Source organism: Drosophila virilis, chromosome 4 (genome assembly GCF_030788295.1).
Source record: "Drosophila virilis strain 15010-1051.87 chromosome 4, Dvir_AGI_RSII-ME, whole genome shotgun sequence".
Lineage (NCBI taxonomy): Eukaryota > Metazoa > Arthropoda > Insecta > Diptera > Drosophilidae > Drosophila > Drosophila virilis.
In genome coordinates this window covers 27,407,700-27,434,565 of record NC_091546.1, presented here as the reverse complement: position 1 = coordinate 27,434,565, position 26,866 = coordinate 27,407,700, and the positions used below count along the sequence as shown (strand labels likewise).

At 36.2% G+C, this 26,866-nt stretch overlaps 1 protein-coding gene and 1 long non-coding RNA gene across 2 annotated transcripts; one reads left to right on the top strand and one right to left on the bottom strand.

Moving 5' to 3' along the window:
* The first annotated feature begins 22,654 nt into the window (after positions 1-22,654).
* LOC26531405 (uncharacterized) lies at positions 22,655-23,424 on the top strand. The gene is made up of 2 exons (XR_001449831.3): positions 22,655-22,975; positions 23,042-23,424. It is a non-coding gene; the product is annotated as an uncharacterized lncRNA (long non-coding RNA).
* Positions 23,425-24,255: 831 nt separating this feature from the next.
* Positions 24,256-25,211, bottom strand: LOC6634167 (protein CDV3 homolog). Its single transcript, XM_002057498.4, has one exon. The coding sequence runs from the start codon at positions 25,057-25,059 to the stop codon at positions 24,343-24,345; it is 717 nt and encodes a 238-aa protein (XP_002057534.1). The 5' UTR covers positions 25,060-25,211; the 3' UTR covers positions 24,256-24,342.
* Positions 25,212-26,866: the final 1,655 nt, after the last annotated feature.

The window sequence follows — 26,866 nt, the reverse complement described above, 5'->3', positions numbered from 1 at the left end:
GATCGGGCAGAAATAAAGTTGTTCTAAGCAAACCTTTTTTTGTTTTTCAAAATTTCGTGGCCAAGCTTGGCATTGATAAGTTTCACTACGCTCCCTACATTTATGCAAAGTCTTAAATAGCTGTCATATGAACGATCATTGAAAAATAGATTCTTGTATGAAAAAATCGTTGTTTTTCAAGAAATCCTAGCCATATTCGGTATATCATATTTTTTCCTGTGCCTCTTAGATACGTGCATAGCATTATGAGCATTATAAAAAGAATGGACCTACAAGGGTATGGAGTCTTCGGCGTGCCGAAGAAAGGTCTTCCTTCAGGATTTTTTCATGTTTATATTTGTCATATTTGCCTTGTCTTTGGGGATTCCTCTTATGAGCAGCATTGGTCAACAGTGGGCGTGTCTCAGCTGTTACCACCCACACTTGGAGTCATTGAATTTTGTTTTTATTAAAAGTTCATGAGAGACAAACAAAACGCGTGGCCTCGCAGCGGGAGGGTGACAGACAGGAAAGTTGGACCCAAAACTCTTTGTGTCCAGACATTGGAATTGCGTCCATTTAAGCGACCTCACCCCGTGCTGACTACGCTCTAGTGCTTGTTATGGCTGGTAAACTGCATAAATAGCTGTGTTTTCGGTCTGATGGCACAAATAAAAACGAAATATTTTCGTGTTCGTATTTATGGTTTTTAATTAAATTCGTTCAAACCCATAAATGGTAGATGCGTCAAACGGTTTAGTTAGATTTCGAGTATTTTTTATTATTTCTTGCATTTTAGTAAAGCTATTTATGCTCTTCTGTTCAATTGAATTTTCAAATAATATTTGATTTTCACACTTGACTTTTATCATTTGTTTTCTTTTTGCTTTCATTTGCAATTTATGTTGTCAGACGACAGTGCTATTGATGCTTCTATATGGTTGCCCAATTTTGAAGCTTACTTAATTTATAACTATAGGTATACTCATATCAATAATATTTGTTTCTGAAGCCTGATTTGATTGTACGTCTATTTGATTGGAATCAGCTACCAACAATCAGCTAAATTCGAATTTAAAGCAAGTCATACTTGTGGGTATTTTTCAAAAATTATTTAAAATGAATGTATTTTCCGTGTACATTTTAACCAGATTTTAAGAAAACTCTTTATTAATTGTGTTGAAAAAAAATGCACTACAGCTGAACCCAACTTAAAAAAATCGTATGACGCATTCGGACATTTGAAAAAATGCAATGGCATTTTCGTGTATTTATTCAGAGCCTTTTCCAGCCATGAAATGCTGGCAATAGCCCAAATTGGATAACAACTCAATGCGTATATATAGGCGAGTTTGTGTGTGTATGTTCGGGCAGATCTTTTACCACTCAATTGCTGTTACAGTAGATGCAGCTGCATGTTAAACAAAACAATCAGGACACGCATATCGAAGGCATCGATTCGCATCTGAATGGATCTCCACGTTGTATGTGGTCAGTCAATAAAACTGTTGCCCAAAGGGAATTAACACGCACTGCACACCCCCGAACCCACCGAACTATCGAACCCTTGCTCAGTTGGGTGGGTCTAGAGGTTGGCCGGGCTTGCATTTGCTGCTGCTGCTGCTGCTGTAGCTGCTACTGCTGCTGCATTGTCACAAAACACTTTGTCTCACTTAATTTTTCTCTGGGCAACTGGCATTTTTTCTGCTCAGATTTTTTTCTTCATCATTTTCCCCCTTTCCTGCATACTTTTTTTTTTGTGTGTGCTGCTGTTGCGTTGCGGCAAACAATTTCAATTTAAATTGCCAGCTTTGCTTACCTTTTGCTGTGCTCTGGGTACACTTATCAGTGCCAAGGGGACTTGCAATATAGCAAAAAAAGAAGAATAAGTAAAGCAGCACGAGACAGATGCGAGGCGGGGCGAGGCGTGCCGAGGAGTAAAAAGGAATACAAAATAGGGGGCGAAAAATCCATGAAAAATGGCAACTTTTCTCTGATAACGGCCGACCTCATAAATGCGCTGTCTAACTCCAGTTCAAAGAAAAATGCGAAATGTAAGCGTAACGCCTTCCGCATTAGGCGTGGCTTAATTAAGTGTTAAAAGAGCTGGCCTTAAAAAATCTTATTAAAGGAAAAACATTTATGAATAAAAAGCGGCGTGTGTGAGGCGTGAGAATAAAGCCGCATGTACTGAGAGAAATGTGTGAGGAAAAAATATGTATTCTTAACTCGGATTACCAAGTATATTAGATAAATTAATAAAAATTTATAATGCTTTTAAATATCAATATCAAGCAAAAATATATATATTTTTATAAAGATGGATCGATTAAAGGTTTTTGTAGGTTCAGTTAGTCAGCAGTTTTTCATGTATCCATTATTACGAAGACTTTAAGAATCTATTTTTTAAATATTTTATAGTAATTTATTTTGAGAGAAGAAACACAATAAATTGGGCTGTCATTATGTGAAACTTATTCCATGTATTGTAGAGAGTATAAGTTTAAAAAAGTTCCAGGTTTTGAAATTATGAAATTGGGACCTAATTCTTTAGCATATGATAGTGATATTAATAATAATTAAATTTGATGAGTTTAACATAGGTAAAAGGAGAATATCTTACCAATTATTATTATTATTTGAAATTATATATTATTATAAATTTTTATTATAATTTAAGACTTAGTAAAAGTGTTTTGAATTATATAATTCCAATTATATTTTATTTTTATTTATTATTAGTTTGAATTATTTAAATGGGATAAATTAGCGACACTTCCATTTTTAAATTATTTTGTTGGATGGATCGAGGACCGGATTCAATTTCTTAAAATAAGAAGTGTCGACCACGTCAGAAGCGCAGACATATAAAATAATTGCCCTGAAGACGGGCTTCAATGTGCAGGCGAAATATCGCGCGAATAATAATAAAACAAAATTGTTATCAACTTTTTAATTTTACAAACAAAAAAGATATCGGATATCGAGCCAGCTTATTAGCTGGCCCTTTTAGGTAGTTATTACTTTTATTAATATTTATTTTGATAATATTGAAAAGATACTTTGAAATATATGTTTCAATATATATTTATTTTAATTAAATTAAGTACAGCATTTTATTATTGTTATTTAATTATTAATTTTTTAATTATGTTAAATATTATGGTTTATATACATTTCGCTCTTGCCGCTTTAAGATTATTATTCCTTTAAATTATTTTTATTATTATTATACATATAGAACTTATTATTATTCTTTTTTTATTTATCAATACATTTTTGTACGTGTAGCCCAAGCAGCTTAGGTCAGATGTTGGGAAAATAGCAGGCACGGTAATAGTCACTGTTACAGTCACTGTTTAACACACATGCCGCCCCTCGTCGCCTCGCCCCGCGCCAGTAATGGTGGTTCGTGTTAATTTCACGTCGCTTGTTTTTGTGGCAATGAAATAAAAACCTTTATTATAGTCTAGCTAATAATTGTAAAGACAAAAGGCTGCCCATGTGTGCGTGTGTGTGTGCGTGTGTGTGTGCGTGTGTGCATTCATCGTCGCTGCCATTTGCGCCGCATGGCGTCGCTTAATTAAGCAATGGCCAACGCTCGAGTAGCTGCCAAGGCATTTCAGCTGTTGGTTAGCTGTGGGGCAGAAGCTCATGAAGCTGGAGTGTTGCAATTATGCTTATGATTTATGTGTATGCGTGTGTGTTTTAGTGTGTGTATGTGTGCGAATATAATTACGCATTTCGGCTCAAAGCGAGCCACCATCAAACATCTTGAGTTGCATTTGCGCTAAAAGGTCAGCAGATTTTGAGCACATCTTGAGGGCGTGACTGTGCAATTTGGCTTTGGCTCAACAGAGCCCATACAAAATGGGCATTTGTGTTAGAGAAGATTATGAATATTAAGCATAAGCTCTGCGTTAAGCCAATTAAATATTTATTGTGATGGAGAAATAATTCGATTTTCAATTGTAGATCATTTCTGGAATTCATTTTAATGCTATTATTACCTAATTTTCCCAAGTGCCTAAGAATTTGTGAAGGCAAATGTGGCCTAAATTTGTATTAACTGCAATTAGTTTTAATTATGTAATTTTAATTATGCTCACATACAGCTCTTCACTTCAACAGGGTTAGGATTTTCAAAGAATCTCAATCGAGTTCATATTCCATTGAAAAAACTACATGTTTACCTTTTAGTTATATATATATTTTGAAAACTATGAGCCACTATAACAATACATGTATATATTTATCTAGTGGAACAGCTTTAAGGGTCACATCCTGTTGGGAATTTATGTTTTGCCAGGCAAACTTTTACAATACACAATTCACATAGCTCACCCGCAGCAACCCACCTCTTTCAAGCATCCACAATGCGAGCCATTCGAAAGTTCGAAGCACAAAATAATATCGTACACATCGCATTTTTAGCTCAAGTTTGTAAGAAAACAAAATGGCGTGCAAAGCGGAAGTGCACATTAGTTGTATGCAAAAGTTTGCACTTTACCAACGGTATGAAAAAGGAGCAGCCGAAGGAATATACCTTCAAGTGTGGCTGCCGGGGGCTGGTAAATGGGCTGGTTGAACTGAACTTATGTACAGCAGCCCAACAAATAGAAATTTGTGGAGCATGCTTGACAGTCAGCTGGCCCCGGGAACTGTAGCTCAGTAGCCCGAAACAGAACTGAGCGCAGCCCGCAAAGAGGTGCGAAAATTTGTGCACACCTGTGCGAAAAATGCTTTCAAAAAGTTCGATGCATTTTCTTGTTTCTTACAGTTTTTTTCTGAATACACTGGTTACAGCTAGTCTAATGGAGTATATTGGGTTTTTTATGTATTAGATGTTAGTGTCGTGAATACAAAATGGGCGTATGTGATAAGGCTTGAATTTATTTTAATATATATATATATATATATATATATATCTGTATATCTATTTTCCACACTCTTCCTACCTTTACTAAACTGTCTTACGATCTCTGTTATTAACCGAAAAGCAGAGCATTAAGCAGTAGATAAATTACAGCTGCTCGCTTTGTTCGTCTTTGTAGTTGTTGCTGTTAATAATTTCTCGACATTGGAAGTTGTTGAATAGTTTGGCAAAGTGGCGTCTTCGTTGTTGCATGCATTTCAATTTTCATATTTTTCGGTTGAAATTTTTTTTATTAAATTTTCTGGCAGCTAAGCAAAGTTTAAAATATGCATGTAAATTGTAAAAGCTATTGTAGACCAGTCACGATTCCTAAGTAGAGCAGCATCTAAAATTCAGCCCGTCTGGCATGTTGCCTGTCTGGGCAACCCCTCACAAAGAGAGTGAGGGAGAGAGAGAGAGCGAAAGTAACAGAGAAGCGAGGGAGAGTTTGTGATGCCAAGCGAGAGGTAGCGAGATTTATTATTCAGTTGCAACGGGGCAGTGCAACTGCCACATGATGCTACTTTTGGGAACGTATTTGGCTAAAGGGCTGCAACGGCAGCTAAAATATTCTGCTCAATATGCGAAAACAATTCGCTCTAGAAGTGACTAACAATCGGCTTATTTGAAATGATGTAAGTATGCGAGTATTATTGTTATGTATGTTGATATGGTTACGTGATTTCGTTTGAAATTTGAGTTCTTAAATTGTTTGGTTATTTAAATATTACTAAATAAAAGTTGAACGTTAACTCTTCTGAAAATTAACTTATACTAAAATTTCGAAAACAATTTAAGTTAATAGTTAATATTTAAAATAACTGTAGAGGTGAGAGATCTTATAAACGATAGAGATAAGATGATACAGAATGGAGTCTAGATAGTAGATACTCTCGGCTTCAATTACCCAATTACCGCAATAAATGGACAAACATAAAGCTGGAAATTTAGGATAATCAGTGATTTAGATTAGATTCATAAACATGTGAAATACATTATTTTCTTATTACAATATTTTACTTCCAATCGCTTTATCCAAGTGCAATGCACAGCTAGCCGGACCTTTGCCTTTGCTTTATTCAAAGCGGGAAATACTTGATTCATTCGTTAGTTGAGCCACGCCTATGCAACAGTTGCTGCTGACATTGCCGCCCGCACATCTGGAAACCTAATAAAATTTATGGACAGCACACACGGGCACAAACAGAAACAGAGTTCACAATTTTGGCGTCGCTTGGTTTTTTTTTGGCCAGCCGTTACGGCACAAACGAGTGGAAACCAATAAATTTCGTGTTTGTTGCAAAATGGGCGAACGTCTGTCATTAAATTAACGCTAATTTGTTTAGTGGCGTCTTGGGAGACATTGAAAATAGAAAAGTGTCATCGCAAGTGGACCCCAATGTCAGCCGGCAGTTCCACGTGGCGTATACTTAATAAGTATCTGAGTAAGCGAACACACTGATTTATGCGGCAAAGCGACACTGCGGCAGCCATTTTAAACGAAATTAAATGCTGACTTTTGCAATTGAATAGGCACAAAAACATGGCTTACCCAAGCTCAGCTTGAGCTGTGGCTAATGAATGAATGAATCATTCAAGTCATTCAAATCGATTGCTCACATTTGGGCAGCATGTAAAATGCATAATGCAATGCGCATTGTTACCTCAGGAAGCAATAATTACGAGCCGCATGTAATCTAATATCCGTCTAATGTGACCAGACGCACACAGTCACACACACACACACACACACTCACACACATACAACCCCAAAACTCATTTCGGCATAGTTTGACTGCCCCTCCTCTCTCATATATGTATTACATAAATTGTCATTGTTAAAGTGCTAATGAATTTTTGGCATGCAAATCTCGCTCGTAATGTGTGCAATTGTAGGTGACCCCTTGAGGGGCGGGGTCATTGGGTGGTGCATTGTTCGGGCGCTCGGGTTAAGCAGCAGCCAAAATGTTAGTAGTCACTTCAGGTCTAGACATTAAAACACCTGCAGTAACTGCAGCGTGCATTTAACTCATGTTTTGTGTGGAGTAGTTTTAGTTTCGCAAAATTAATTAGATTAACAAGAATATAACATAAGGCATTTTCTTATATATAAGACAGTCTTTCCTGACTGACTGATGCACGGTCAAAATATAACTATATGACGGGATTCCGGAAAAGCGACCTCCAAATGATGTTAATTAAAGCTGCTTTGTTTCTTTCTTAAATCCACTCAAATTTTCAACATAATTAATTTGTGCAGAACAACGCCGGGCAATTTCTACTAGTAAGACACATATGCGAATATGTATAATGGGAAGGTCAAGCAAGGAAATATGTTAATTTCTAATGAACAAAACTAATGAGAACACAGTCTTCGTTCGTGTTAAATATCTTAGAAACATATAGTTAAGCAGTCAATATATTGAGACGGTTTCTATGGCACCTATATCGTGATCAGAATTCGGTTCACACCAACCAATGCATTAAATAAGTATACAGATCTGTGCAATGTTTAATCTGGATAAATCATACATTTTCCTTTTAAAAACGTCGAGCAATTTTTAATATTCAGCGTATTTTTAGAAAATAAATATAAACCAAAAAAAAAAATTCAAATTTAAAAAACATTTTATAAATATTATAAACATTTTTAATATATAAATTATATAAACAAAATATATATACATTTTTTCAAAACTTTAAAGACTTTAAATCAGTAAAACATTTGATTCTTTAAAAATAAATTTACAAAAGCATCGCAGCTAAATGAATTTGACAACTGAAATCAAAAATATGCTAACGAGTTACGAAATTATTAATATAAATTATAATAAATTTAAAGTGTTGGCACAAATTTACTAAATACTTGCATTCACGCAAATTTCAACAAACAATTTATGTGACTTTAATGGATGCTGTGCTTAACCGCAAATTACTCGAAATATTTTTGTCAATTTATTGTTATTTAATAAGGGGTTACATACACGCATTTTTTTAAACGGTACCCTCGAACCTATGACATGTAAAAGCTGCCACATACATATATATAAATATATATATACGATTCTATATGAAATTGCAATTTATGCTCGGCACAAAACAATTTCCCAGCAACGGCAACAATAACAAAGATTTTGGGCTGCCCAAAAAGACAGTGAATGAAAATTTATGTTGGATGCGTGACCGTAAATGTTGTGTGCGTGATAAATCAATTTCCATTGCATTTTGTAATTGTGTGCAATTTGCCCAGAAGGTGCGGGAAGCGCCATATAGGTGGTTGTGGGTGCCACAACAACAAGCTCACGAACAAACACACCAACAACAATAACAACAAGAGCGTGTGCATAAATTTTAAGTATTTATGCGGAGTTATTTATGCGTTTTGTTGCTGGGCCGCCTTTTTAGCTCTTGTTAACGGAAATCGCGCAGATTTTCAATTGCATTGCGGCAATTGTCAATTGGCTTGAGAGATTGAAATCGAACACAAACACAGACTCGCACACACACACACATATATATATATATAACTGCCTATGTGTGTGTGTTAGTGCATTGTCTGATTATCGCCGCCATTTTGTGATTTATGTGTTGCATTTTGAACCGCACACATTTGTCACACAAATGCGCATTGCAATCGCGTCAATCGCCAGGTTAATTTCAATTAAAAGCCGTATTCGATTTTAATTAACACACCAACACACACATACAGCCGGACAACTTATAGGCTTAAATATGTTGAAGAATTTAAGCTCTTTACAACTTTACTAGCTTCAAATAATCCATTGTTTAATCCTGTTTTATTTGTGCTTTCGATTTAAAGTAAAAATTTCTTAGGAATATACTTTTGTTTTATTGTTTATTATTGCGTTCTTGAATAGGGCATTATTATTCATTCATAAAAAGAGCATAGCATAAAAGTAATTTTTTTGAGTCGAAAAAAAAGACATATCAAATAATAACAATAACAATCGCTTACAAGTAGAGCTTTTGTATAGGAAACATTTTTGTTATCTTTAGATTTTTCTTAAATTTATTATAATATAAAATAATATTTTTAATATAATTATTATTATCATTAATATTTGTTTATCTGTTTGTTTGTTTATATTAAAAATTTATTTAATTAATATTATATTATTTATGTTAATAGTAAAAATTATTGTGCCTTTTTCTAATTATATTATTATGATTATTATAATTAATGTTATTCATTTTTATTTATAATAAAGCATACATTATTTTAATTATTTATAAAACATTTTGCTGACAATCTTACTCCGTCTCTAATACAGCCTTTAATCCCAGCCTGGAATTTGAGCTCGCAACCTTGTAATTCAGTTGCCGATTTGCCTCGGTCCTATCGACAGCTTATGTTTCAGGGAGGCACTCTTTCAGTTTCATTTCCTTTATTCATTGTATAGTTGAATTTTGACTTTTAAATTCCTTGACCTTGGCATAAATCAAAATAAAATTGCGCATACGTATTTTTTGAAAAACATGCTTAAGTTTGTTTATCCAAGTGATGTAACTTTCTCTTTCGGGTCAGTGCCCCCATAAAAGAGACCCCTGCCCATTTCGGGACACCTCCCAAACGAGGGCCACCATTTTTAATAGGTTTTCATGCAGCGCAGAGAATAAAAACTCGAGACTTGTTTGAGTGTTCTTTCTATTTTATTTTATATATTTATTTTTTTGTTGCTGTCACTTCCCTACGCCCCTGTTATTTTCCGCTTCTGCTGGTTAGCGTTGCCTTTCTGCTGTTTGGACATGAAACTTTTCAAGGGGGCGTGGCATTGTTGAGCTCGCGTGAAACTCTCGTAAGTTGTGACGCCTTCGTTTTGTTTCTTTTTTTACTTTTTTGTTGGAACTGAATGTTTTTTTTTCGCATCATTTGCGCTAGGAATTTTCTTTGAGTTGAGTACGTGGGAAAATAGGGAACAGTTTATTATGGAACGCATGGGAGCAAGAAAGTAATGTTTTGTTGTTTATTTTTTTCATTCGATTTTCGAAATTTTCCGATTGCAATTAACAAATATATATATAACTTTTGCAAACGAGACATCAATTTCTTAGAAATTTCGTGTAGAATTATCATTTCATTTTTTATGATTTTAACTTGTAAGCGTTTTTTAGAAATACCTGTATTTAAATTCATTTCATTTCATTCACGTTAAATAATCTGCTGACAGTCATAAAATTTATGTGTGTCTTCTTTTTTGCTTAGCCAAGCTTTAAACTTTTGCGATAATTGTGAGTTCTGGGGCAGGGCCAAGCCCAGAAGCTGTATCCAAAACAGTTCAAACAAGCCAAAAACTGCACGCAACAACATGGCCAGCTACAAGAACAACATAAACAAGAAACAATAACAACAACCACCAGGCAAATGCATGCTTAAAATGTCCATGTATGTGAGCACATTAAGCTTAATTAGAAGCAAACAGACAAAACCGAGCGAATCAAATGACCAAACTGCTAGCTAGCCACGCCCATGGCCACGCCAACGCCCACTAATGTCAAATAGGAATGCGCACACACAATGTTGTTGCTGTTGCTGTTGCTAGTTTAGTTGCGGCCAAATACTTCAGTTGCACGAGTCAGCGTAGTGGCAAATGTTGCGCTTTAATTTGAAGCCCAACGGTCACACTGCCCGCCATGCTGTGGCATGTAGGGTTTGGTGGCGGGCAGCGAGCCGATAGGGTTCAGGAGAGGGTGCACATGTGCATTTGGCACTTGATGTTGTTGTGGTTGTTGCTCTTATTGCTGTTGTTGCTTCTACTGCTGCTGTTGCCACATGCAAAACTTTGTCGGCATGGCCTCAACATCCTTTGGATCCTGTGCGGCTTTTCACGCTGCAGTCTAAGTCAGCCGCTCGCATTTTGCCCCGGCATTTGCCTGCCCCTGCGCATTGTTTGTGCGCTTCATTTAAAGCATTAATCATAAGACTCAACGCACACAAGCTGCTTGAGCGTGGCGTGGTTGGGGTTTGGCAGGTCACGCTCATGCACTTTAATGGCATCACGTCTCAATCTGCGCACTTTGCACTGCCAACACACACACACACACGCACACGGACATTCACTCATTTTTAGTAGCATACTTTTGTGCGGCGGCAGCTAATTGTTTTCTGTGCAGCGACGCGCCCCGTCGCTCAGCTCCTAGCTGCAGCTTGTTGCTTTCTGCTCATAATTCTTAAATGGTTTATTACACACTCACACACACCCGCAGATATACACACACACACATATTTCACACACACGCTTAGCTTAAGCGTCGTTGGCGGCAATAAAAATTAAATAAAACGCATTCGTTTCAACAAATTTCTTAATGTTTCGTTTTTGTGTGTATGTTGTGTGTTTATGTGTGTGTGTGTGTGTGTGTGTGTGTCAGTGTCATTAGCTTTGTTGTTGTTGTTGTTTATTTGTTTTCTTTTGGCCCTTTGTGCGCTGCTGTGGTTTTTCCTTCGCCTCTTTTTCATCCCCGTCTCCCCACGGCACTTGACATTTATAGCTGGCGCATTAAAAGTCTCAAATGTGGGTGTGGCAGCAGGAGTGCGGGCGCGACTGTGCGTCTAGGGTGTGAGTGTGTTATAAAGTCACTTAACGTGGTTTCTTGGGAATCGTAAAAGCCAGGCGTTCCACTCCTTTGTGAACCCGAAAATAGCATGAGACTTATCACGGCGCCTGTTAATGTCATATGCCATTATTATTAAATAATTTTAAAATTAAATATATAATGTTAATATTAATGGGAGAATCTTTAAATGGGTTAAAAATAACCAAATGGGATATAAATATTTAGATATATGCATATATTTTACTTCTCCAATTTTAATGTTTTTCTTTCATTGGCACTTATGTTAATTATATTGTTAATAAGATAATATTGTTTTCGCATCTTTCATAGCAGTCACACAGATCATCCATTCATTACGTTCGGCTTGCCTTGATGACAATTTCCAGGTTGATATTTGCAACGTTTTTGTGTTTTTTTCCAGGTTCGTTTTGTTGTGTGGGTCGGAAATTAATATACTTCCGCATAGGAGGCGCCCAGCACATTACTCAAAATGTTTGTTGCGTCCCAAACATAGAGACATAAAAATTAATTTGTTTTTGCCGCCGCTGTCGTCTGCCGGAAGCGCGTTGTAATCAACCGACAAATAAATTAACGCCAGGCTAGGAGTTAAAGCGTGGCGGTTGAGGAGCAAAGGTCGCATTGTGGGTAGATTTTCACAGCGAGCCTGGCAAATTGCGAGTATTTTATATTTTGACCTTTTCACTTGATTTCCGTTTATGACTCGCGCTCAGTTTTTTTTCCCCAGATACTTTGACGTTGGGTCTTTACATTTTATGCCTCTGACGTTGAAGCATCAGTATTTGTAACTGATTTACAAACATGTGCACCAGACATTTTTTCGTTGGGTCTGAAATGTTTTTTAATATGCGCAACACGTCGAGATCATTTTTCAATAGCCAATTGTCTGCAAGGGATGAGAAAAACAGTATTGAATATTATGTTATGGATAGGCAAGCAAAAATCAGTTAAAAATAATTAAGAGTTCAGAAAGTAAATTGTAAAGATGCAGACAAAATTATTATAAATAGCATGCTGACTCTATAAAAAGGAACATTTTAACCAAAATGTTAGTTACGTTCATAAATAGATCACGAGGCTATTGAATTATAATTCTTCTAACTATAAGACGTTGGGCAACATTTTCGTCCCTATACTATGTGAGCATATACATATAAGTCTTATTTACTTGTAATTGGCTTATAATTCACAAATTGTTATAGACCTCATAAAATTTAATGCGTTAACCAACACTGACGCGTTCAAAATCACATAAATTGCCTGCCTAATGCCCCATAATCAATAGCTACTGGCATAAAGCTCGTAGCAAATGCCAGAGCTTTCTTCAAGTTTAATCGCACTTAAAGTCATTCGACCTACCACACAGGACCCACAGTGTCCCAATGCAAACATAGACACACACACCCCACAACTCCTTTGGGCAGCGGGCCCCTATTACATTGTGCTAGATATGGCATACACACATTGCTTAGAGTCTTTGCCCACACGCAGGACACAAGCTGCAATCGCAAGTCACCGCAAGGCGTTGTGGGCATGGCAAATATTATCAGTGTGGAGTTGCATTGAGCGTGAGCGAGCTGCTGATTGCCAACTGCGATGCCAGGTTCCTTCCTATTACCGTTATAGGCTTGGCTGACGAGCCGAGCTCCCCTGGTTGCATAAGTTGCCCCACATGCTTGGCGACCTGCAGCCACCTGGGTTGCCGTGGCAGCCGTGACTGCAGCACCGCCTGATGAAGGCAATAAAGTGCTTTTTGTTGTTAACGTCGATAATGATGTGACATTTAACAGAGTCGCCAAGCTGCCTGCCTTTAAGTTACACACAAAGGTCTTTAGTTTCAGTCTGGCTTGGCATCTTTATTTGACATGCAATAAGCAATATTTCGCACGTGCCTGGCCATTAACCCAACCTAAAGGGCAGTTAGTCCAAAATTTATGAGCATTCCATGCAAATGATATAGAGTTGGGGCTTGACTCAATAACCCTTTTTTTCATACCGTATGCCAAAAACAACAACTGACCATTTATAAATGGTCAATTCCAATGCAAATTCTTTGGACTTTTATTAATTTTATGTGGCTGCTCTTCGTGATTTTAAAGAATTCTGCGCTGGCGTCTTAAGCTACGCAAAGGAAGCCACATTTGCCCTCAATTTGCGGTTGCTTCGCTTAAAAATATTTCACGAAATATTCGACTGTGCCGCCCATCAATTATGTGTTGTCGTTCTTGTAGAATTGCACAAATTTTATTTAATTTGTATTTATTTATTCACTTGCAAGTGTTTTTATTTGCTGGCAGCGCCAATGCATAAATGCTCAAGTCTGCAGAAATCTTGAGCTTATTAGCTGAGCGATGAGGTCTGATGAAAAGTTTTGGAAAAGAGTAGAAAACAAAAACAATAACATGTTATCATAATAATTATATTTACAACACTACAAAGTTATTCAGTTTTAGATTTAAGTATTGAAAAATACACTTGAATTACTCTTTATATTTTTCAATAGATTTTAATATTACACATGATATATTTACTATTTTCATTAAATTTTATTTTAAATAATTCATTGAGTAAAATCTGCAATCTCTTGCACATTTTTGACAATAGAGCATTTCATATTCTACTTATAAAATATAAAAATTTACGCTTCGCGTTTTTGACTATCTGTTAATAAAAGAAAAAATGTTTTTGTGAGGTTGTAATGCAAGCAGGGAGCAACGATAATAAAAATTCTTTTAATGTAAATGCAGAAAACAGATATAACATATATGCACACATTTATATATAAATATATACATATAAATATAATATACTTATATGAATAAACAAATTTTTAATTCCCGTTGCGGCGGCAGCTCACAAAAGTATGCAATGAAAAGTGTTGGACATGTGTGCATGTTTGTGTGTGTGTATGCATGCGTGTGTGGTGCATGCAAATGAAGTTATCCTGCGGTTATTTGTGGCTGTCGCTCGTGATGTCAGTCAGCCTGAGGCGTGGGCCGGGCTGGCAGTCCTGGCCTGGCGGACGAGCAGCCAGCAGGATGCGTGTGCTGTTGTTGTGGTTGTTATTGCATGTTGTTGTCTGCCTTGTTGTTGTGTTGCACTGATCGTAGCTGCTTGACAATTGATTAAAGTTTAATTGAATTTAATTTTTTTTGCAACTTAAACAGTTTCCGCTGTGTGCTTGCAAAATGCGCGCACACGAAAATTTTCTTTTCTCTTGCTTTTTTTGTTTAATTTTTTATGCACACCGAATCCGCTTAGTAGACACGCAAGCTGATAGGCATGTGGCAGAGCTATATATATATATCTCTATATATATATGTATGTAGGCTAGCTAACACTATCTTAGGCACGTTTAAGCTAAATTAATGATGGCAATTAGTTGCATTGCACTGCGCTTGGCCAACTTCAAACTGACCGATTTAGCATGGCGTCATTTACGATATTGTCCTGCCATTTGTTGCTGTTGCTGTTGTTGTTTGGTTTTGCAGGTGTTAACCTGATATTGTTTTTGTTGTTGTTGTTGTGGCCACTCACTGATTGCCCAAAGTGAAATGTGAAACTGATAATTTGCTGTTGGCATTGCTGCTGTTCTATTTGCGTGTCATTAGTTGCATTTGCCGTTGGCTGCCCTTTAAGCCATTTAAGCGGTTACTTGGCTTAAAACAAATTTATTAAGCCAGCTGCACATAAACATGATGATTTGTCTAACAAAGCTTGAGTAACCTTAGCTATATAAGGTACGTTCTAGAAACCTAGAATTTAAAGCTGAACAGAACTAAAAGATATACAGTTTTCATTATGATCTTGAAAATTTCTTGATCTTAAGCGAATGTTAATTTTATCACAAATGTTCAAAATAAATACATTTAATATCACGTGGTTATTAATGATGACATTTTGGCATTTTGGTCTGAATTTCTTTTCGAGCCTTACTTGCAAATCATGAATTGTTGTTGGCCATTTTGGATAGTTAATGTCGCTGAATAGCAAGTTGACTGTATTTTAAAGCAGGTGAATATCATTTATCAAGGACTTTAAATGTCAATCTAAGCTCCATATAATCAAGAAAAGAAAAAAGTAAAATAAAGCAACAACCTAGATATACCTCAACAAAATTAAGTGTAGTCTAAAGCCAAACCAGTCCGAAGCTAGCGAAATATATAATGAAAGGGCGGCATGTCCTTGGGGTGTTATCTGATATACCTTTAGGTGCATATAATCATATTTTTTGCTCTTGTTTGTGCCTGCTGTTTTTGTGTCTTTGTCGCAATAATTTGGATTTTTTGCAGGCTCTTTTCTGTAGCACTTTCACTTGCCTAGCGCTCTAACTTTCTGTCGGTTTTTTTCTATTCATATTTTTTTCCTTTTGCTAGACATGATAATGCTCACTTTTGCCATGTGAATAATGATGTTCAGCTGTTGGCCAAAAGCCGTTCAACCTTTTCTCTTGTTTTTTGCCGAAGTATTTTTTCATTGTCACGGGCGACGACGCCCCGGCTGATGACAGTCGAATGATAATTTAAAAATAAAATATAAAAAAATGCTGAATATATTTAGAAGTGGATTTATGTAGCAGAGAGGAGCGCATCGTTTGAAAATGCAGGTTAAATAATCTCCGCAATAAAAGCTTTGGCACGTAAATAATCGCTTGAACAATTTTAATACTAAAACACCAGTTTGAATAATTTATTTTCCAAAAATATGTCACACTTGAACTTATTAAACCAATAATTTAATCAACAAACCTATTATAACAATAGAAAATGCAACTAAAAATGACACAAAAAACCTGAGGACTAGCCTTTGTAAATATGCAAAACAATGGAGTAAACACATGTTATATAATTATAAGAAATCGGGGGAAAATGTGTATATAAAATATATACATTGGCCGAAAATTAACAATTTGTGTGCATGGTAAGCGGCATTTGTACAATAAATGTTTAAACAAAAACAACAACAACAACAAAAACAGGGCAAAAAAATGAAAACCAATAAACTTTACACAGAACTCTGGCAATAATGGCAATAAAAACAGAATGCGACATTTTTGCGAAAATTTAATGCCACACAATAATTGGAAGTTTAACTTGTGCAACAAAGCTTAAATACTCTATACTAATTGAAAATTCAATTTTAATATATATATAATATTATAAAATATAATATATATATATAAAAATATTATGTACAAAATCATAAAGTTATTCTCAATTATTTCTCTTAAATAAAAATTTTGCATACAAATATTTGACCAACCAGCTCAAAGTCTCTTAAGGAACGTAACATAACCAACCAATAAAGTGCATTACCCTTCGGTGACTGCATAAAGGACAAAACCGCAACAAATTACAATAATTTACATGCAATTTTTAAAGTCGACAACCGACGAACCATTTCGACAATTAACACGCAAATGAATCCTGGCCTGTTGAGAGGCCAATATCTGTGCCACAATCTACCGCAACTTTAACTTGTGCATGAACAGACATGTTCACACATGCTGCTGTTGTTCAATTCATTAAATCATTTTTATGAAAGAGCAAAATAAATACAATTAAATAAATTAAAAATTTACGCCGAAAAATTTCGTAACTAATTAAACTCAAAAATGTTTCCCAGCTGCCTTGCGCCAATGCAAACTAGCAGCAATAACAACATCAACAGTAACAGCAACAACTAACTAATAACAACAACTAACAATCAACTGACCAAAAACTCAACTCAAATTGTTGACCCAACTACATATAAAACAAACATTGTGCAAATATTTACATTTGAACTTTCGTTTAGTTTAACTTTCTAAATTCTTGCTGTTTTTTGTTGGTTACTCCCAAATTAATACTACTTGTTACATAAAGTATTCGTACGTGTGTGTTTTGGATTTGAGATGAACGCGTGTCACATTTTCATTTTGAAGATTGAGAAGACACGACAAATAATTCAGAGTGTATGCCTAAAGAAAATATATTTCATACTAAACCCAGCTAATTCAACATTTAAAAAAAATCAAAGGGCGGCAAAACCAGCATTATATTATACCAATGGTACAGTTACATTAAATTAATAAATATTTTATATATAATATTTTTTATTATTTATAAAGAATATTATTAATTTTATATTAAAATATATATATATATATATAAATATATTTATAAATATATATATATATATAATATTATTTTTACTATTTATGTTATTAATATTATTATTATTATTTTTTATGATTATTATTGTTATTATTATTATTATTATTATTATTATTATTATTATTATTATTATTATTATTATTATTATTATCATTATTATTATTTATTTATTTATTTTTCGAAATTCAATAAAATATTCATTCTTTGAGGACTTTTCAAATTGAACATATGTTTACCAGGTAGCAATTAAAATAGAAAGTCATAATCAGTAATATATAATAATCAAATAAAATACTAATAATAAATTCTGTGGCGCAAGGTTTATACATTACATTACATTACCTACATAATGCTCACCAACTAAAAAACTTGTGTGCGAACAAAAATCTAAGCAATGCAAAATATAAACAACGACAATAATTATAACTAAGTTAATAATTAATACTTCATAATTAATTGAGTATGCTTATTTAGCTTGTGTTTTTTAACATTTTGTTCATTATGGCGCACATTTTTCTGAAAATGTCCTTCAAAAACGTAAATGAATATAAATTGGCATTTTCGTATTTCCTATGTCTTGTTAACTTCCACAAAAATAAGTTTAAGCTAATATTATTTCACTGTATAATATAATCTTAAAGCTGAGTACAATATAGACTAGCTTTTTGTTATGTTTAAAAAACTTGGTCACAATTATATATGTTTATCACATATGTGTCACATACGCTCTGCAGTTTTGGTTGATATATGTATTTTGTATTATTTATTTGTGCAATTTAGTCAGAATTCGCGACTAGCGTAGCCTTTTGGGGTCATATGCTCGCTTTGAGCAGCCGTCCGGCATTCCGAATGCAGCTCTGGGCAAGTGCTCGCCCACTTAAGTATGCAACACAAATTTTGGTTCGCATCACGCATACGTAAAGGCCAAAGCCAAATAGCTGGCCAGCTGTTAGTGTGTGTGTGTGTGTGTGTTCGCCTGCGTATTTACTTAGACAAAACGTGCGTAAAGTTTTAATTATAAACTTTTACTTGTACTCCTTTTTGACTGGCGTAAAGCTCTTGGCAACTTTCTGGCCTGCATGCATTTTATGACACTTTACAGACAAATTGCTTTCCAGATTTATGCTTTTGAACAGCTGTTGCTCGTTATATGCTTCTAATTTGCCGCATGTATTTAAATTAATAAGCTCGACGATTTATAGCAAATTTCAAAATTTTAAAGCCCTGAGGCCAATCAGTTAAAACGATCTGAACAATTTTGTTCAACACTTGCAATGCAATTTGCTTGCGAAAACACGGTAGAATAGTACATCTTTCGATTTGCTGATAATCTAATACTCTATTCCAATTTTTGCTTTGTCCGATACGCCCAACTATATGAGGTTATCATTGAATGTTTTCTCAAATATAATAAAAATACATGTATACGAAATACGCACTTTTGCCAATCAACATATACTGAAGGAAAGATGAGAAAAACTCTATATAATATATCTCTGTAGCGTTTAGCTCACATCCAAAAGACGGAACATTATTTCAGCTTATTTTTTCTGCTCGGTTCCCGAAATTCCAAAGAATGTGTTACATATTTAATGGTATATATTTAAATACCCGCAACGAAGTGTAACTCACAAATTCTAAATGCAAATAGTACGAATTTTTGATTGATTTGTGTTGTTGTTGTTGCTGTTGCCCTCAATTTGAATACCTTTTTGTATAATTGAAAATGTAGCAAACGCAAAAATCAATTTAATTAATTGATTGCAATATGAATGAGAAAATGCAAGTCTTGAAGCCTCAATTGAAAACCGTTGACCCAATGGAATGTGGCTTTTGATATGCTATAATAACAAAAAAGTCAAATTGTAAAAGAGAATTTTTAATTTAAAATACAACTGAGTGCCGTACAAATATTTCCATTACTTTTATTTTTTTTCTATAGTTTTGAATTTCCCTATATTAAATGCTTCAAGAATTGCAGCAGATCTGGACTTGAGGGTTGCCTGTTTTATTTAGCTTACTTTATGTTACATCGCGTGCTGGTTTCATATTTCGTTTTCTTTGTTGCGGGCGCTCTCGTTAAAGAACTTTAAAAATCTGTAGCTGAATATGTTGTGACTGTTCTTGTTTAATGTTACGTGTTTGCAGTTGCTTTTGCTGCTGGTGTTGTTATTTTGCGCATTGCCTCAAGCTGCTCGAAATTGAGGAAGTTCAATGTCCCCATTCAATGTGGCATCCGTGCAGCGGAAGTCCAGCGATAACTTTTGAGCTGTTGTTATTTTCATTATGATTTATGCACGAAATAGCGCCAGAAAAACTATCAAAAAGCATATAATCTGCACAGCAGATTTTTAAGTGTTTAATGCTTAAAATTTATTTACAGATACGAGAAAGAAAACGAAATTTTGGGCACAATTTGAAAATGCAATTAAAACTTCGCTCGGTTACCAAGCATTTAGTTATTTCAAAACTACAATAAGTATATGCTTATATTAATAAATATTAGATTTTGGAAATGTTTCTGTTTTAAGAATGTGTGATTTACGGATTCAAATAAGCCTCTGCATGTCAGGCTGACGATTGTATGCGTTCCTTCAAATGACATCAATCCGTCAATTGGATGCATGCATTATCATAGTGTGCAAACTAGTGCGAGTCAAGAACACATTCTCTTTCTTCCTCTCTCTCTTTCTCTCTCTAGCAATTTTCTTTCCCTCTTAACTGGTTGAATTTTGTGTTGAAATCCGTTCAAGTCGATCAATGCCGCCGCCATGAGAGCATAACTTATGCCCATTGTAGTTTTGCAGCGAATGTTTTATTGAAATGCACAACAAGTCAGTTAGTCAGCGAGTCACTCAATCACTCCGTCCAGCAGTCAGTCAGTCAATCAATCAGTCAATCTGTCATTGAGTCCATCAGCAATTGAGCAATCAAAAGCACAAAACCCCAGAGTGGATGGCGCTGTGAAGACGTCATGAAGCTGAGCGGATGCTGACTTATAAAGCGCCGCTGCATGCAATTATACGCTCAAATGGAGTTTGTCTATTGCCAATCGTCTATTGTGAATGATTCAAGGACTATGTATATGACTGTGTGTGTGGTGGTTATTGTGCGTGCATGTTGTGTATTGTACTTGTATAAGTGCTGCTGTGAGTTGGTTAAAGCTTCTATAAGCGCAAACAAGATTATGTCTGTCTTTTCTTTTTCCGCATACCCATAGAAAAGGGGCAACAGCAAAGGGTATAAGGAAGTTGAGCAAACGTTTGTAACAGCACCAGAAGGAACTGTGACGTTTCTTACTCAAGTTGTTGCCTAATAATATATATGGAACGCCTTGTAATATATATGAAAGCTATAGAAGAAATTTAATCCATATGTGAGTGTAATCAATCTCAATAAAGTGAAAATGCCTACAAATATTTTAAATACGCAAGGCTCTAGCGAAAAGATGTCTAAATGCCGGTTAAAAGAACCTACAAGATGTCAAAGTAAAAGAAGAAGCTGTCCGAACTCCAATTACTTTTAATTGTTCAATTGTGCCTGTCCAATCTTTAAACTTGATTCCATTTTAGGCGACTAAAAGCCTTCAAAGCTGACGGCCAAGTGACAAAATGTTGAGGTAATCAACTCAATTAGCCGGAGCGTACAAGGGTTTGTACACACAGCAGCTAAACAAACAATAACAAAACAAAACTCAATTAGATGCCATAACTAAATAATCACAAACACATTTAAGCAAACAACGAAAGCGACAGGAACAACACTTTCAGATTCTAGGCGACAACAGGACAACAACAAGAACAACAATGTTGTGCGCTGTGTAAGCAGAAAAACCAGGTCAACAACAACAACAACTAGTAGAATAATTTTGTGAAACAATGACGACAACTGCTGTGTGGAAAATTGCTTAAAATGTGCAGAAGCCAAGCCAAAGAACCCGGCAGCTAGGGAGCAGGCGGCAGGCAGGACCAAGGGAGCGACTGCTGCTGGAAAGCTCGGAGCTGGGCGCATTCCAACATGTGACGCACGTGACAAAACTTGTCAAATGACTTTACTTCGCTTTGACTGTGAATCCGGTTTGAAGTAAACAACGCAAGTCCTGTTGGGAGCGGGTGTGGGCTTGTCGGCAGCTGGGGAAAACCAAAAAGACCCGACTAAAGGAACAGTAGCATATTTCTCTCTTATGAAATGCACAGTCAAGCAAAGTGGTTCGGGCTCTTGTGTTTTTTGTGCCTTTACGCCACAGCTAAAACAATCAAAAAGAGAAAACTAAAAGTGGGGCTAGTGGCTACACTTGTTGCTCCGCTCAGCTCTGAGTTATGGCTCCATTCTGTACAGCACGAACAGCCTTGGGGGGAGAACGGCGAGCGACACTGGAAATATTTCACAAGTGCAGTCAAGTGTATTTCTATTTGATACTCCCTGATTTGGCTACCAACCAGGCACATGACTACACGGATTTATTTTTTAGTTTTGTGGGCGCTGATTTAACAAAAGTTTTAGAGAGCACAATTGCTAATGGTTAGCCTGGGGACCTGTAAAAGCGGAGCCGAGATTCGGCTGGGCCGCATTTGAGTGGCATTCAAAAGTAGCTGGGCTGAATGTTATATTCAAATCTTACAGCTCACCGAATTAATGGCTAAGCAACAGAGTTTCTACTAGTTATGTAAACGAAATTCCCGAAACATTTTTCATTGGTTTTAAGCAAAATGTAATGCAATACATAGATATAAACTGCATAATATCTATCAATTCTCAGGAGTTCTGCTGATTAGCAACGGCCAAAATTTTGAATGGATTTTTGAAATAAACCCAGCTTTGGTTCTATAATTTAGATGTAGAAATAAGATTTTTGGCATTGACTTACATATGGATTAAAATCTATAGAATACCATATTTTGAAATTTTTTTAAAAAAATTCGATAAGTTCGTTTTGGATTTTAATAAGATGTAAAAATTCGATTTTCTTTTGAAAGTAACATCACAAGCTTTTACTCCTGTCTTTTGCAAGTATTCAGACAAGCCCTAAAATCAACTCTTTCGGATTTATTACTAAAAGTTACTTAGGGTTAGCTAAGGGATACATTTAAAAAAAGGCATAAACAGAACAATCTTTGAAATAAAATAAGTAAATTTTAGGCAGAATTTGCATTTTATTGGAGTTTTGAAAAACGAGCTCAGTAGGCTTTGGTTTGCATGTCCCAATTTAAAAAGTCCGTTTCAGCCCGTTGCCCAGTTTTTATTCTCATACTCGTCTGGGCTCTCATACAACAAACATCTTTTGGAAGTAACCGAAAAGTAATTTCTGACAACCTACTTCCGTAATCAGGCTAAAGTGAGTATTCATTAGGAAAAATCCTGTAAAATAGTTAAAATGTTTATATATTTTTCCCCTTTAAAGAGCAAAACAAAAATGTGCAATCCTTGCTTGCGTTCAATGCCTGGCACCTGTTGTGGACCAACAGGTGGACTGGGGCCCTGTGGCTTTTGCGGACCCTACAATGGACAGTGGTTCCGGGCGATAAACCATTGCTGCGGTCCAATTGGACCATACGGCTGTTGTTCATGCTACGGACCCTTTGGTGGACACTGTTAGCCTGCTTAGAAGGATAGTAGGTTTCAGCAAACGTATCAAAAGACTGGTTATCGGCTAAAGACGTAATAGATTTTATTAAAAGGAAGAGGCTTCTGTGATTTAATGGGCCGATTCCTAAGCTACTATATATATAAGTAATAGACCGAAACTTGTGTTGTCTCAAACAATAAATCGACTGTGATTCTTAATGATTTTATTGCTGAACTGAGTATTGTTCTGTGTGATAAAAACTGTTCCTTTCTGAAACTCTGTTGTGCTCTAGAGTCTTTAGAAATTGCTTAATATGCTTTTCGATTCTGGATTTGCCTTTCATATTTTATTTTTAATAAATTTGTAAGGGAGATATAAAAATTCAACTTTATAATTCTAAACATAGATCACTATATTTGTTTTACTGATCGAAGCAAATGCTTAAATATTTATATAATTGTTGACCTATAATATAAATTATTTTTTTGGGTTATAATCAGTTTGGTAGCAATTTAAATGGCATCGCGCCTGGAATCAACCAGGTACTGGCATCAGATTAATTAATGCCAGAAGCTTTTCATAATCTCCCACAACTTTAACTCTAATTGTGGTGTGAGCGTGTGTATATTTTGTCATGTTCCTTGGCCTGGAATTATTTACTTGATTTTCTTATTTACTTTAATTAGGTTCTGATTTATTATTGCTTAGTGCTAAAAACAGACTATTTCCCAGTCTAGGGACTGTGCTTCATTGCTTCTTAAGTTAGTAGAGTCATTTACATGCCTTAAGCTCAGCTGTATAATACGCGTTATTTATTCATAGGCATATGTGTGCATAAAATATAACGACATGATAAATGCCAAAATATTTTGTTACCAACATTTGCGCGTGTTACGTAAAACAGTCCGCGGGGTGTATTTAGCGCTAAAGCGATTTGATTGTAAATATTTGGCTAATGACACGTCGGGGAGTACGGTCGAGGCTGTGCAGAACTGAAGTAAGCGAGACAGATTTAGACAGAGGAAGAGAGAGTGAGATAAAAAGCGCTGTTGTGTACTTTTTTATCGGGACTCAAGCTTTAATCGTTGCAAATTTAAAAAGTGTTAACTAGAAGAACGGATAATGAAATACGAAAACTACTTGGCACGCTTCGAGATGCGTGATTTACAGAGTGACGGAAAGAAATCGACATTATTTAGATCTGGTGCCTGGCCTTTGGCCAGCTTCACTGGCACTGGTGGCGCCTGTTTACGTGGACGTACACTGAACTCGCTTTGGCTTTGGCGCAGAGCTGGCGGCACATAGACTTGCTTTTTGGGCGCAATGTTCGGCTGTGATTTAATCGTTGGCTGCGATTTGCGCTCCACGGTCTCTACGGCCTTGGGGCTGAAGCTGGTGAGCTCTGTAGGCTCCAGTTTTAGCCAGGGACAAGCAGGCTTGCCCATCTCATCGCTAGCCTGACCTACGCCGAGCCCATCGCCGCCAGTGTCCTGATATTGACAGTGTTCGGCTGCCAGCTTCACTTCCTCGCTGCTGGCAACCACGGCGTTTGAGTTTAGGACCAGTTTTGAGTTGCGTTTTAAATTTGGAAATGGCTGATCGTGCTCCTCGGTAAAATCGCACCATTCGTCCTCCTCGTCGATGGTCTCATCAGAGAAGCGAATGCCGAACTCGAGTGGCGAATGTTGACTGTTTGCCACATCCATCTGCAGCTTCTCATTGCTGTCCACCTCCTGTGGCGCTTTGGTGGTCTCTTCCAGTGTGCGATAGAGCTCGTCGGCGGCCAAGAGATTTGTTTTTGTTGCGGACTTTTTTCGGTCCTTTTTCGCAAAGAAATCATCTAAACTAGACATGAGTGTTTCGTTTTGTTTTTTAAATTGGTTTTTGAAAATCACGAATTTCGTTCTGTGCTTTTAGAAACCAAAAATTTTATGATACTGGGCTAACTTGAGCGATATTAAACATTGAAGCGGACCCTTTTGACAGCAACTGCTAGGGAGCTTACGTATTTCAGCATTTATGAGAACTATTTTGTGTTCCTTTATTAAAATGTTTTGATTAAAAAAGCAAGGTATGCTAGAAATTTTGAAATGCTTCTGTAAAACATGTTCCTTCGTGATATTGGGTGTAAGTAGTAAATTGCGTTTTTGTATTTTTCAACTTTTTCAACTAGCTAAATTGCAAGGCGATGCTCATTCACAAAAAATAGCTAAATTAAATTGTGTATGCTTGGGTTGACTTTTAGAATAAAACTCTACTCGAAAAGCTTTTATAAGTAAGTTAATGTAAAAGAAATGAATAGCTAGCTGATCTCGCCATTACCCGGCATCACTCGGTTTCAATAAGGTTCCAAATATGCTTGTGTATGGACATGTGCAAAGCTGCTTAAATGGCCATCCCGTGTCTGAGCAATCATCTACTAATAAGAAATTAAATCAACAATTATAAAATATAAATATATGTTTTAGGTTTTCAAAAGGCAGCGTTATTGACGTAACAGCTTTCTTTTTCTGTTCATTTGAAATTTTTTAGAATAGGCGTAAGTCTCTAAAGAAAGTTTATAGGCTTTTATGGTCTCGAATCGTTTAAAGTCAGAAATGGTAAGAATATCTGAAAACTTAGAAAATACATTTATTCCCCCATTTCCATAATGCACACTTTATTGCTTATTTTTGGCTTACTGACAAATTCTCTGCACTTTTCTAGCATAATCTGCCATCCAATTTTCTTTCTCTCAAGTTTTATTATGTGTTAACATACCAAAAACCTATCTGACCCAAATATTCTCCCTGCAATCTGCTTGCTTTGCCAACTAGTTTTACGTAAAAGACACACACACACATACATAACTCGTGCTGCTTCTAAGCCTAAGCCACGCCCTTTTGGCCCGCTGGAGCCGCCCACGCATAAGCGGCTTGTGCTCAAAAGCCGTAATAACATAATAATTTTTTGTTGCAAGCGCATTTTTCTCTCTGTGTTGCTCTATCTCTCTTCTGGCTTTTCATATGCCACTAATTAAAATTATGGTTCGCATTATACGGCGGCCTCGCCCCTGCGCTTTGCGTCCGCGTCCTGCCCCCGCGCCCTTTGACCCACCACCAAAGCTGCGTATATAACTTGTGAAGTGGCAAAAACCTTTTTATGCCACTATGTCGCATATGTTCATTATGTGTGGGCGTGTGCTTGTGTGTGTGTGTGTGTGTGTGTGTGTATGTGCTGCCGCCGACAAGGTCCTTGAATGCTCATCGTGCCCGTCTGCTTGAGTAATTAGCAGCACCGGAACCCGCCACGCAACGCAATGCAATCCAGCGCAATGCAAGCAGCGCTCCTTGTTGTCCTTTTCGTCCTTGCCTGCATTTGTGTGCAAGTGTGCGCAAAGCTTTCTATGAAATGACGATGGCTCTGATGACGACCGCGCCATAAAGCAAATGCATGTTGGCCCAAACAAACAAATAACAATTGCAACTACAGGAAAAGCAACAACAAGTTGATTCGAGTAAGTTCTTTAATTTATTATTTAATTAGTGCGCATTTTGGCTATGCAATGTGTCATGACGGTATTACGAACTTATGGCTGATTTATTTCAGGTATTTTTCGAAATGGCACGAGCTTAATAAAGCTTTGACATTATTTTCAATTAACGTACTTGTTTCCTGTAA

Coding starts and splice junctions, on each gene's coding strand:
- LOC6634167 (XM_002057498.4), bottom strand. CDS start 25,059: ATGTCTAGTTTAGATGATTTCTTTGCGAAAAAGGACCGAAAAAAGTCC.